A 13172-nucleotide genomic window follows, 5' to 3' on the forward strand; every position below is an offset into this window, starting at 1 on the left:
TCGATTCCTGGTCCAGGAAGATCCCACATGCCATGGAGCAACTAAGCCCGTGCGCCACAACTACTAAGCCTGAACTCTAGAGCCCGCAAGCCACAAGTACTAGAGCCCACGTGCCTAGAGCCCATGCTCTGCAATAAGAAATGCCACAGCAATGAGAAGCCCGTGCACCACAATGAAGAGTAGCCCCTGCTCACTGCAACTAGAGAAAGCCTGCGCGCAGCAACAAAGACCCAACGCAGCCAAAAATAAATAAATAAATAAAATAAAGTTAAAATGATACTTTGAAAAAAAGAAATTATGGAGGTGTGATTACATTTAAAAAATATTTCCCTTCATTCAAAAATATTTAGAGTTGAAAATATTTGCCATTAAAGGGGATAGGCTTTAATTGTTGGTAAAATTTTAATTATGTGAAACACCTCATTATCTTTTGTTGGATACTCGAGGCATTGGAACATCTAACCATGCTAATTATTAGTTAAATAATTTATGCTGTTTTAAAAATAAGTTTATTTTAGTAGGAAAAAATACCATACATAGCTGGATTGTATGCTTATATAATTTATCTCAGTCATTCATTCTGGAGAATAGCCAAACCATTCTATCTACCTAAAACTAAGGCACAATGACCATGAGAAAATCTACAGGAGTTATAAATATAGTGGTGTCCTTAGGAGGAAATAACCAACATCTACAGTTTCAAACCCATTAAATAATGATGAACATCATAATGACAGACCTTCATTTGTAGTTCTTCTTTTTCTTTCTTACACTTTTGGATTATTTCTTGGTGTTTTTCCTTTTCAATATCGAGTTCCAGTTTAATTTCTTTAAAGAGAAGAGCTTGCTCCTGAAATTCAACTAAATGTTGGGCCCTTTCCTTGGCGAGTTCAGCTTCAACCTAGAAAATAGCATTTAACACACAAATAGAGCCATTTTATCTTAAGATAAGTAAATTAAGCCTATTTTCAGACTCATATTTTTTCTCCCAGTTTTATTCAGATATAATTGACATACAGTGCTGTATAAGTTTAAGGTGTATAGCATAAAGATTTGACTTACATATATCCTGAAGTTATTATCACAATAAGTTTACTTAACATCCATCATCTCATATAGATACAAAATTAAAGAAATAGATTTTTTTTCTTGTGATGAGAACTCAGGATCTAATCATTTTAAAAATTCTAATCCTAATATTAATTTTTAAATTCTAATGTTTAAAAACAATCTGACTCAGAACTTGGGCCAGAAAAGTTGACCTTAGGTCAAATAGTGTTACCTCCTCTAAGACCATCAAAACCTGTAAAATGAGTAGAGAAGTTAGTACAATATATTATAACAGTTTTCAGAAATACTAAAAGCTTAATCTTCTGTACATTTATGGTGTAAACTCAGTCCTTGCCAGCAACCCTATAAGGAAAAAACAAAAGATTTTGAGGCTCTTACACTAAGTTCTGCTGAAAACTAAGAGTGGATACAAGGAATAAATGTCGATTTTTTAAAAATGGTCCTTTCTTGATAGAGATGAGACAGTTTTGGGGTCAAAGATTATCATTTTAATGCGATTGAGGCCAGAAGGCTGATTGAAGGAAAACATAGTCAGTGATGCCCGTATCCAGATTTTGACTCACATAAAATCACGGTGCTGGAAGGGACCTTAGAAATCCCCTAGTTCATTTTCTCAAGCTTCCATGAATTGTGGAAGAATAAACAAAGGCTTTGGATTGAGTTTAAATCCTGGCTCTAAATCCTGGCTCTGCCACTCTAGTTGTGTGATCTTAAATTGTGACTGTAACCTCTCCTGATGTGGTTATAACTAATTCCCTTGGGGGTCGTTATGAGGATTATAAATGAGATGAAACATCTGTGTAAAGCTCTTGCACAAGCAGGGATTCAATAGTCAGTGGAGATTATTTCTACACCCTGACTTCAGTCTCTACCGTGGAATTTGTACCAAATCATTGTCTGCTCTGTGCCTCAACACCACCAGAAACCATAATTCACTCCTTCCCCAGCAGGCGTTTCCATTTTCAGATAGCGCTCAGCATTAGGAAGTTTTTCCTTTACTTGAGCCAACATCTCTCTCCCCATGGTTTTTAACCATTGGTTTTGGCTCTGTCTACTGGAGCGAGAGAACAAATCTATGAGTCCTGGAGTCATTTAGCCCTGGGAGACTATATAGTGGAGTAGAGAAGGGATCCCAGTGACAGGCTGGCTCGAGATTTACATTGTGCCATGATTATAAATTCTAAGAGGGAGTAAATGCCAGATAACCTGGGAGAAAAACCGTCAAACATGACTTACTGTGACTGTGATTCTCAGGCCACTAAGAGGAGAAGGAGAGAGGTCAACCTGAATTTCTCAAGGGGATACTGAAACTAGGGTACCAGGAAACAGAAAGTTTGCTAAGAAAGTTTTCAGGAAGCCATTTAAATTACATAAAATCCACATAGAAGACTAGTCCCAGTGTGGGGTCTGTAGGATTTATTGCACTGGGTATAGGACTGATCATTTGCGTCAAGGCAAAACAGTTATGTTTATACTCAATGCACGGAGTTATTTTGGCTCTCTCAAAATAAATTTCTGGATTGTTTGGGGGAAAGGATACCGATAATCATTTAGGAACATGATAGAACTGTTCAGGTGTGTTGCTAGCAGATTACAAAAGACAAGGAGAGCCTCAGGGCCCTCAGAAAAAAGAGCAGATGTTCTTCTGAATTCCAGGTACTTGTGTTCACTTGCCTCCTGGTAGCCATTTAGATACATCACAGGTATCTCAAAAAAACTGTCTGAACCAGAGATCTTGATACAATTCCCTCCCCACCTGTTCCTTCCTCAATGCTCCCCATCTCAGGACACAGTACCGTCACCCATCGAGTTATTCAAGTCAGTAACTGGGGTAATCACCTTTCACACTTCTGTCTCCCTTACCCTCCACACTTAATCCAGCACCAAGTCCTGTTCATTTTGCCTCCAAAAGATGCATCGAATCCATCCATTTCTCTACACCTCTACTTCCACCACCCTAGTTGTGGTCACCACCACCTCCTGAGTGGCCTCCTTACTTCTATTCCTGCCTCTCTCCAACACCTGATACACAGCAGAGTGTTCTTCACAAACTATAAATTGGATTATTTTATTCCTTCTTAGTGGTTTTTCAATGCATTAGTATAAAATCCAAACTTCCATACACGATCTTCTACAGGACCACCATCAGCCCATATGACACCTTTGTGTAAATCAAAAAAGCATGCCTTCCTTAGATGAACACAGCCTTGGGCAGGGCACAAGACTTGGTGAGCAGAGCCCAATCCGGATTCCAGCTCCCTTCTCTCCCTTGGCCTGTGCTATTAGTCACGATGCAAACTGAACAGCATGTATGGCGGCCCTGGACTTCTCCAACCTGACTTTTACTGCCTTTCCCATTTGATTACTGCGCTCCAGCCACACTGGAATAGATAAGTCAAGAACACATGAAAGGAGGAAATCAAATGCAAAACATTCAGAAAACTTCAAGAGTTAATAGCCCACAAGATACCATGACACTATAAAAAAAAAAGAGTAAACAAACATTTTTTGAAAAGCTCAAGAAAAATTTGTGCCAAGGTACTAAAATATCAAATGTTCAAAAAAATTTCCTTGTGTGGTTAATTGGTAGAGCCAGAGTTATTTTAGGATAAAGAGACATATTTCAAAATATGGATTCAAATTAAGAGAACAAGGATGTACATAAACTATGTGGGACAGGACAAACGAAATTAGATGACAGAAGGACTTGAGAAGAACTTTTAAAAACAGAAGTTCTTTAAATTTATTATGGGGAAGAGGCCATTTAGCAAATCAGCAGAGTCCCTTGATGAAGAGGAAACAAAGGAAGAGTTCAGGGAAGGAAAGGGGGTGGCTGACTGGTTGAATGAGAAGAATGTTCTGTTCTACCTGAGTCAGGAAGAAAGGAGATCTTGCCCCTGAACTGTTCCTTGGAATGAACTAGTGTAGGTAAGGGGAAGGGGGAAAAGGAAGGAATAGATGGAGGATGGGAAAGAAAAACACTGTAGATAAAAAGAAGAGTGATTTACTATTTCTGATTTGATTTTTAATTTGCACAACCTGAGAAAGAGAAGCAACGTGATGAGCTTCAGGTGGGATTTCTAAACATTTACGGAAGCTGCAGTGGGAAGCCAAAAGCCATCTGAATGTGTTGACTCTAGCACAGAGAGATGACACTACTGGTTCCTTCACGATCTGAAGAGTCTGAACAAAGTGATGAGCCCACAAACAATGATTTGCTTAAGCTGGTATATTGTCATTGAAAAGATGAATTCATACCAAATTGTCATGTTTACGTTTTTGACATGTTGATAAGAGCTGTTTGTTTAAAGTATCTTAGATGGCAGGACTTATGTTTATGCAAAATAAATGAATTAGGTGATGGTGCATACATATGTTATGAACTGCTTTATACAATAACTAATAGTAATTTTGAAAATCATGAAAAAATTCTAATCTCTAAAAAACAGCATGAATAATATATGAGTTCAAGAGCTACACAAAAATCAATTATTGTCTGTGTACACATTCCAGATGTTAATTCATCCATATCTTCCTCTAGCTCAAACTCTGTCTCCTCCTTGAAGGCCTTCTGATGACTCCAGAGCATTCTGAGTATGCTGTTTTTTAATTCCTTTTGTATTTGTTGTTGAAATGCATAATTAGAGTTTTATAATATTTGTGTCTAATACTAGTGTGCAAAATGCTATCTTTCCACTAATTATTTTCCAAGTGAGATCTTTGTGGTTGATTTTGATATCATTTTCTAACTGTTCGTGGAGCCAAACACCAAATATAATCACTGATTACTTTGATGATCCCTTTAAAACCAAGGGAGTTTCTGATGTCAAAGTAGAAATCAGACCACTTGTTTATATTTGATGTACATATATCATTAAACAAAATATATCTCCTAAAAATAAATTATACTATTTTCTAAAAGTTTAAAAACAAATACTGGTTGAAAACTAATACTTCAGATTATTTCTAAATTAACCACTGACTAAATATATTATAAAAGTAGATGACTATTCAAATACTAGGCTTTGTATTGTAGTAAAAAAATACGAATGCTAAGGAATCAGACTATGCACTGAAGTCCTGCCAAGAACTGAGTAAACTGAGGGCGGAAGGAGAGAATGTTCACCAAGTAACAAAGAGGCTAGGTGGTATGGTACAGGGCCCTTTTCATCTACTAACTCATTTAATTCTTACAACAACGCTGGAAAGAACATACAATAATTATCATTCCCACTGTCTACAGTAAGAAATAGTCTCAGAGAAATTAAGTGCCTTCACAAAGATCTTAGAGCTACTATGAGGTGGAGAGACACCTGAGTGTCTCTGGTGGACTCCATAGCTCAGCGTGGTGAGTTTTTCCACACAGCTGTCTTCCTACACATCTACATGGCATAGTGGTTAAGAGCATGGACTTGGTATTTATTTAGTTTCAAAATATTGGGGTATTTTTTTCCAGATAACTGTTACTGAATTCTAATTTGATTCCACTGTGGTTAGAGAAAATACTTTGTATGACTTGAATCCTTTTAAATTTATTGAGACATATTTACTCCCAGTATATGATCTACTTTAATAAATGTCCCATGTGCACTGGAGAAGAATGTGTATTCTGCTGTTAAATGGAGGATTCTATACATATCAATTAGGTCAGATTTGGTAATAGTGTTTACTGTATCTCTTCAAAATAAATTATTATACTATTTTCCATAGTTTATATCCTTAATGAGTTTTTTGGATATTTTTCTATCAATTATTGAGAGAGGGTTATTGACATCTTTGACTCTAATTATAGATTTGTCTATTTCTCCTTGTAGTTCTATCATTTTTTGCTTAATTTTTAAGTTCTGTTACTAGGTGAAAAACCATTTATGATTATTATGTCTTCTTGGTGAACCTATCTCTTTACCATTATGAAATGACCTTCTTTATCTTTGGTAATATTCTAAATATTCTGATTTATTTCCCTGAAATCTATTTTGATTGTAATGTAGCTACTTTAGCTTCTTTTGATTTGTTCTAGCATATCTTTTTTCCATCCATTACTTTTAACCTATTTTTAAAAATATTTCTTTATATAAAAGTACATTTCTTATAGGCAACATATAGTAGAGTCTCGCATTTTCATCCAACATGACAATCTCTGTCTTTTAATGGGGGTATTTTGACTAGGGCTTGGCAAACCGCGGTCCACAGACTAAACTCAGCCATGCCCATTTATTTGCATGTCATCTATGGCTGCTTTTAAGCTACAATGATGGAGTGGAGTGGTTGCAACAGAGGCTGTATGTTCCACAAACCAAAAATACTTTATTTACTAACTGGACCTTTATAGAAAAAGTTTGCTGACCCTGGTTTAGACCATTTATATTTCATTTGATTATTGATATAATTAGCTTTAAATCTATCTTGCTATGCATTTTCTATTTGGCCCATCTCATTTTTTCCCCTCTTTTTCTGTCTTCTTTTGGATTATTTTTTAAATTCAATTTTATCTCCTTTGCTGGTTTATTAGCTGTAACTCTTTGTTTTTCTATTTTTGTGGTTGGTTTAGAGTTTATAGAATATATTTTTAACTTATTGCAATCTATCTTCTTGTGATATATCACTTCATATATTGTATAAGAAACTAAATATTCTCACCACCACTACCAAAACAACAAAGGTAATTATGTGAAGTGAAGGATATGTTAACTAACCCTATTGTAGTAATTATTTTGCAACACATATATGTGTGTGTCAGATCATCATGTTGTACATACTAAACTTACAGTGTCACATGTCAATAATATCTCTATAAGGCTGGAGGAAAAAGGGGGCTGTGATGGTTGGTTGATGGATAAAACTAAAATGAAAGGACCCCTTCTTCCCTTCCTTAGATCTCCTGCCATTGTTCCATACTCACCAACCCCAACCAAAAGTCAGAGGGTCCAGGAACTATTACTTTCATCCATTCAATTCAGGCTTTGGGGATAGAAAGCAGGGTTTCAAGGGTGTAGAGTGGCCAGAGTGGGGCAAATGAAAGGAATCTGGCTCAACCCATGAGGCAGATGGAGAAATTCTCAGAGAAGGGTAATCTGCCAGGAAGGTACCCCGAGAAGGGTCCACTGTATTTCCCAGCTCATTGTCAGTTTGCCTACCCATTGCCCTATCTCTTGGCCCATCTTTCAACTGAAAACTTGAGGGGATATTTGTTATTTTATTTTATTTTATTTTTTAGGGATTCACTCTTCCCCTATTGTAGTCAATATGGTTGAGTGGGAATCTGTCCTGCAAGGGTGAGCATGTGACCCAGGTCCAAATGAATCAACACGCCCAGTCTTGCCAGCTGTGGTGATTGGTTCAAGACTAAGCACATGATTCAGTTAGAATCTGACAGCTACAGTGAGTTTTTTGCTAAGAATGCAGAAAAGAGACGGGAGGAGCTACTGTTCCCTTTTTGCCATCAGGAAGGACAACTCTGAGTCTGAAAATGAAACCAATCTGGCAGAAAACCAGCTTGAGAGCCCTGAATCCAGCTGTGCCTGAAGGTAGCCCACCACTGAACTTTGCAGTTACGAGAGCCAATAAATTATATTTTCACTTAAAAGAAGAAAAAAAAGAATTTCACAATAGTATACTTCCATCTTTCCCTTCCCAGCTATTGTGATATTGTTGTCATATATTTAGCTTCTATGTGTTATAAATCTCATTAGATTATTAATATGTTAATTTAAATAGTCCATTATAATTTAAAGAAATTTAAATGATAAAAATATCATATTTATCCATATTGTTACCAATTCTGGTGTTCTACATTCCTTTGTATAGATCCATATTTCCATCTGGTATAATTTTCCTTCTGAATAAAGGACTTCTTTTTACATTTCTTATCATGTGGCTGTGCTGGAGATACATTTTTTCTGGTTTTTTCATTCTGAAAAGACCTTTATTTCACCCTCATGTTTGAAAAATATTTTCACTTTGTATAGAATTCTAAGTTGACAGCTCCTACCACCACCCCCTCACCCCTGCCCCACCCTTCTTCTTTCAATACTTTCTGTCCCACTGTCTTCTTGCTTATATTGTTTATGATAAAAAAAAATCAGCTCTCACCCTTATCTTTGTTCCTCATATATGTCTTTTATTCTCTGATTGCTTTTAAGATTTTCTTTTTATTAATAATTTTGAGCAATTGGATTATAATGCTTGAGGTGTGCTGAGCTTCTTGAATATGCTTGAGGTTTGCTGAGCTTCTTGAATCTGTGGGTTTATAGTTTTCATCAAATTTTGTTTTTTTTAACTGTTATTTCTTCAAATATTTTTTCTGTCCTCTCTTTCCTGTCCTTTGAGGAGTCCAATTATACATATATTAGGCCACTTGAATTTGTCTCACAGCTCACTGATGCCCTTTTTTTGTTCTGAGTCTCTTTTCTATTTTATTTCATTGCATTGTTTCTATTGCTGTGTCTTCAATTTAACTAATCTCTTCTTCTGGAATGTTTAATCTGCCATTAATCCCATCCAGTATACTTTTCATCTCAGACAACTGTAGTTTTCATCTCTATAAATTCAGTTTAGGTCTTTTTTATATCTTCCGCATCTCTGCTTAACATGGTCAATTTTTCCTCTAGTTTTTGGACATATGGAATACAGTTATCATAACTGTTTTAATGTCCTTGTCAGCTAATTCTAACATCTGTGCCTTTCTGAGTCAATTTTTATTTGTTGACCTTTCTTCTCATTTTGAGTCCTATTTTCCTGTTTCCATGCCAGGCAATTTTTGATTGGATGCTAGACATTGTGAATTTTATCTCGTTAAATGCTGGATATTTTTGTATTCTTATAAATATTCTTGAACTCTCTTCTGGGATGTAGTTAAGTTTCTTGGAATCAGCTTGATTTTTTTTAATGCCTTCCTTTTAAAGTTTGTTGAGCAGGACCAGCTCAGCATTTAGTCTAGGGCTAATTATTCCCTACCACTGATGCAAGACCCTTCTGAGAACTCTACCTACTGCCCTATGAATTATAGGTTTTCCAGTCTGGCTGGTGAGAACAGGCATTATTATTGGCCTTGTGTAAGCATTATCTCTGATCCTTTCAGATGGTCTCCCTTGCTCTGGGTAGTTTCCCCATTTATATGCGCTGAGCATACATATAATTAATGGGGATTCTTTGTAGACATCCAATATTCTTTCTCTGTGCAGCTGTCTCCTGAGAACACTATCCTGTGAATTCTAGCCACTTAGATTCCCTGCACTCTTCATAAGGTCTCCTCAACTCAGAGAATCTGCCACACTCCACCTGGATTCCCACTCCCTGTACCATGGCCTTAAATTTATTTCAAGGCACTAAGTTAGGGCAATCACAGGGGTTATCTTGTTTGTCTCTTATCTCCAAGAATCACTGTCCTTCATTGCCTGATGTCCAGTGTCTTGAAACCATTGTTTCTATCTTTTCTCCAGTGTTTTAGTTGTTTCAGGAAGGAGGGTAAATCTGGTTCCTGTTAGTCCACCTAAGCCAAATACAGACATTTTGGACTTTGTATTAGCTCTCATTTTTCAAGGGGGTGGGGGTGTTGTATCAGTTCTCATTTCCTGGCTATATAACCTTGGCAAACTACCTAACTTCTCTGAGCTTTATTTTTTTCCATGTGCAAATGGGAATAATAATGTTAGAATGATTAAAATTATATTGATGAAAAGCATTTAGCACAAGGCTTGGCATATAGTAAACACTCTAATAATAGAGACTATTTTTATTATGTAGATTAAGGGTTTAAATCAGATGATCTTTGCAGGCTATTCCAGACCTAAAATTTTATGATTTTATTAATTCAATTTTGAAAATTACATAGCATAATTTAAAAAAATTAAAGTGTACCCTCAATATTCATTTTAACCATACATTAATTACACATAAATGAAAACATATTTTTTAAATGACGACTGTATCTCTGTCAAATTGTATTTTACAAGTTGTTTTTTTAAATTCTATTTACAGTACACTGAGGTACATTAGGAATTATTAGGCCATTTGGCTCTTCCATTTTAAAGAAGAATTTGAGATTTTTTTTGCCTCACCCTTCAATGCTGGAATTATTTCTTGAAGTAAACTTTTTCCTCCCTGAGTTTTCACTATAAATCCATTTGCTTAGTCAGGAATTAAGGTTTTGTTTGTTTTAACTACTGGTTTCTCAAAACGCTATGTACTGTTTAAAATGAGGTCAATAGTATAATCCTAAAATGTTCCATAATGTGATATCTTAGTAATAATCTAAGAAAATATTTGGTTGGAATTTGTTTATGGCACTATAAAGTGATAGTCAATAGGTGACTATCACTTATTGTAAGCAGTTTGGCTGTGGGAAATGTTTTAATTACAACAGTTTTTGTTTGTTTGTTTGTGTTTCCCGGTATGCGGGCCTCTCACTGCTGTGGCCTCTCCCGTTGCGGAGCACAGGCTCCGCACGCGCAGGCTCAGCGGCCATGGCTCACGGGCCCAGCCGCTCCACGGCACGTGGGATCCTCCCAGACTGGGGCACGAACCAGTGTCCGCTGCATCGGCAGGCGGACCCTCAACCACTGCGCCACCAGGGAAGCCCTTAATTACAACATTTTAACTGAAAAGTAACAACACCGCATTTGGAACCAATTTAAAATGTTCAGCATGCACATTAATTTGCTTTCTTCACATCAAAGCAATACTTGAACTAAACAAAAATCCATGATAATTAGTAAATACTCAGTTATTTAAAAATGTGCCATCCTTGTTGCATAGCAACTATTGCTTCTATTACGTGCTTTTTACATACTCTAAAATAATTAAGCAAGGGCATAAATTGCTATCTACTTTTTTTGACTGTTAAAAGCATTTAAGTTATGAAGTTTATTCTAATATGTGTATTACACATTTGTAAAGGGAACATTTCATTCCTATGCAAAGGCACAATGACCCAAGAAAGAGATGACAATGTCATATTAGCGATTCTCCTTTCTCATGAGAGGACTTTCAGGGAACTTTTAATTCATAGCCTCAATAACTAACACAGCCAAGCGTAATTATCATTCACTGGCTTTACTGGTCTGGATCTTGATTTATTACTAAGCTAAATTACAAGGTTTATTAACAAAAAGTCATGTCCTCTCAAAAGAATGAAATGTCCATTTATATTAAAGAAAATTACACAGGCCAAAATACATCTATGATATAATTAATTTATTAGAAAGATATCATGGTTTTAATAAGAACTTAGAGAATCTCACATATGTTTATTTTCATCAACAAATTAACTTAGCATAAAGCAAGAACATATAGTTTTATATGGTCAGATGCTAACACTAACTTGGTCGGCATGCTGTGTTTGCACCTCAGGGATAGGGCACAGTAAGCAGCAGTACTAGAGTGGATCATGAATGCAGAGACTTCTTTTCCAGTGGATTATATCTGAAGGTCATTGGTGGGGTGTGACCAAAGAAATGAGGAACTTCTACATAAGCAAAGGCAGGAAAGTTCATTTTGTCAATCTAAGAGGAGCTCAGGAGTTTGAGGGAAAGGAATGATCTGTGAATCTCCATCTGCATTTCACTAATTCCATCAGTGAAATTTCTTTTACTTTTTCAAAGATTTATTTATTATTTATTTATTTAATTAATTTCTTTTTGGCTGCATCGGGTCTTAGTTGAGGCATGCGGGATCTTCATTGTGGTGTGTGGGCTTCTCTCTAGTTGTGGCATGCAGGTTTTCTCTTCTCTAGTTGTGGTGTACAGGCTCCACGGCGCGTGGGCTCTGTAGTTGTGGTGCATGGGCTCCAGAGCGTGTGGGCTCTGTAGTTTGCGGCAAGCGGGCTCTACTTGAGGCATGTGAGCTCAGTAGTTGTGACATGTGGGCTTAGTTGTCCCGCAGCACGTGGGATCTTAGTTCCCTGACCAGGGATCAAACCCGCATCCCCCTGCATTGTAAGGTGGATTCTTTACCACTGGACCACCAGGGAAGTACCCATCAGTGAAATTTCTGACTCAAAAGACGGGATGTTTATAATATCTCTTTATACATATTGTCAAGCTGCCCTCCAAAAGGCTGTGTAATTTCCAGTCCCTTAAAGAGTAAAAATGAAAGACTATCTCACTAGACTTTCACCGCAAGACAAAGTTGAAGCAGTAAAAAAAAATCTCTCCTTGCTTTAATTTGAATTTTTTTGATTGCTAGATAGGTGGGTCATCTTTTCATATTTTTAAACATGGATTGGTAAGGGTAGGGGAAGTGAATAAGGATAGACTAATCAACTTAGTACACCGAGGCTAAAAAAAATAGAAGTAATTAAAGAAGTGTGGCCTTTAGAGAAGAAGGAGAAGAAAAAGCCTATGCTGGAGGTTCCGAGCCAAGATGGCGGTGTGGGAAGATGCAGAGTTCGCATCTCCCCACAACTAGGGTGCCTGCCGGATGCTGGTGGGGGACCCTGATGTCCAGGGAGATGGGAAGAACCCCCAAGAGCACCGGTAGGATGTGGGGACACTGAGGGGGGAGGAGAAGTGGAGCCTGGACAGGACAGGCGCCCCTGAGGGTGACTGAGAGGCAGGAAGGGGAGGGGTTCCCACGCCTGGAGGGACCCTCAGGGGCTCAGATCAGAGGTGGAGCGGGCCCAGCATTTCCCCTGCCCAGTCAGCTGGGGAACTCTGCCCGGCTCTCGGGCTGGGTCCTACACGCTCAGTGGTCCCCTCTGGGCCAGGTTGGTCCTGGGGGCATAGGAGGGAGGCCAGGAGAGAACAGGAGAGGCAGTCGAGAGGGGCCCTCCAGGACCAGAGGATCAGGAAATGAGCAGAGGACGTTTGCCACGCTCACTCGGGCACTGGGAATCTGCCAAGCCCCCAGGCTGGTCCCACACCCTCCAAAGCCCCCTCCAGGCTGCGTGGGTCCTGGGGCATAGGAAGAAGGGCGGGGAGATCAGGAGAGGCAGGTGGGAGGGGACCTCCAGACTGGAGGAGTGGTAGAGGAGCAGAGGGCATTTGCACCACCCACTGGAGCCCAGGAAGCACGCTGGGCTCCCAGATGGGGCCCCCCCACCCTCTAAGAACAGAGGCAGGAGGCATGCCTGGGGGCTTCTGTTCTGTTGAGCCTAAGCCCTC

General features: G+C 38.2%; 1 protein-coding gene across 1 annotated transcript in view; it reads right to left on the reverse strand.

Annotated features, from left to right (window-relative positions):
- Window positions 1–679: 679 nt before the first annotated feature.
- LOC112397062 (uncharacterized protein MCAP_0864-like) overlaps window positions 680–13172 on the reverse strand; it is a 235657-nt gene continuing 223164 nt past the window's right edge. Inside the window, exon 12 of the mRNA XM_024741141.1 lies at window positions 680–901. Within this exon, the coding sequence (XP_024596909.1) occupies window positions 692–901 (210 nt within the window). The 3' untranslated portion in view covers window positions 680–691. The remainder of the gene's footprint in view (window positions 902–13172) is intronic.

Source organism: Neophocaena asiaeorientalis, unplaced genomic scaffold, assembly GCF_003031525.2.
Source record: "Neophocaena asiaeorientalis asiaeorientalis breed wild unplaced genomic scaffold, Neophocaena_asiaeorientalis_V1.1 scaffold556, whole genome shotgun sequence".
Classification (NCBI taxonomy): Eukaryota; Metazoa; Chordata; class Mammalia; order Artiodactyla; family Phocoenidae; genus Neophocaena; species Neophocaena asiaeorientalis.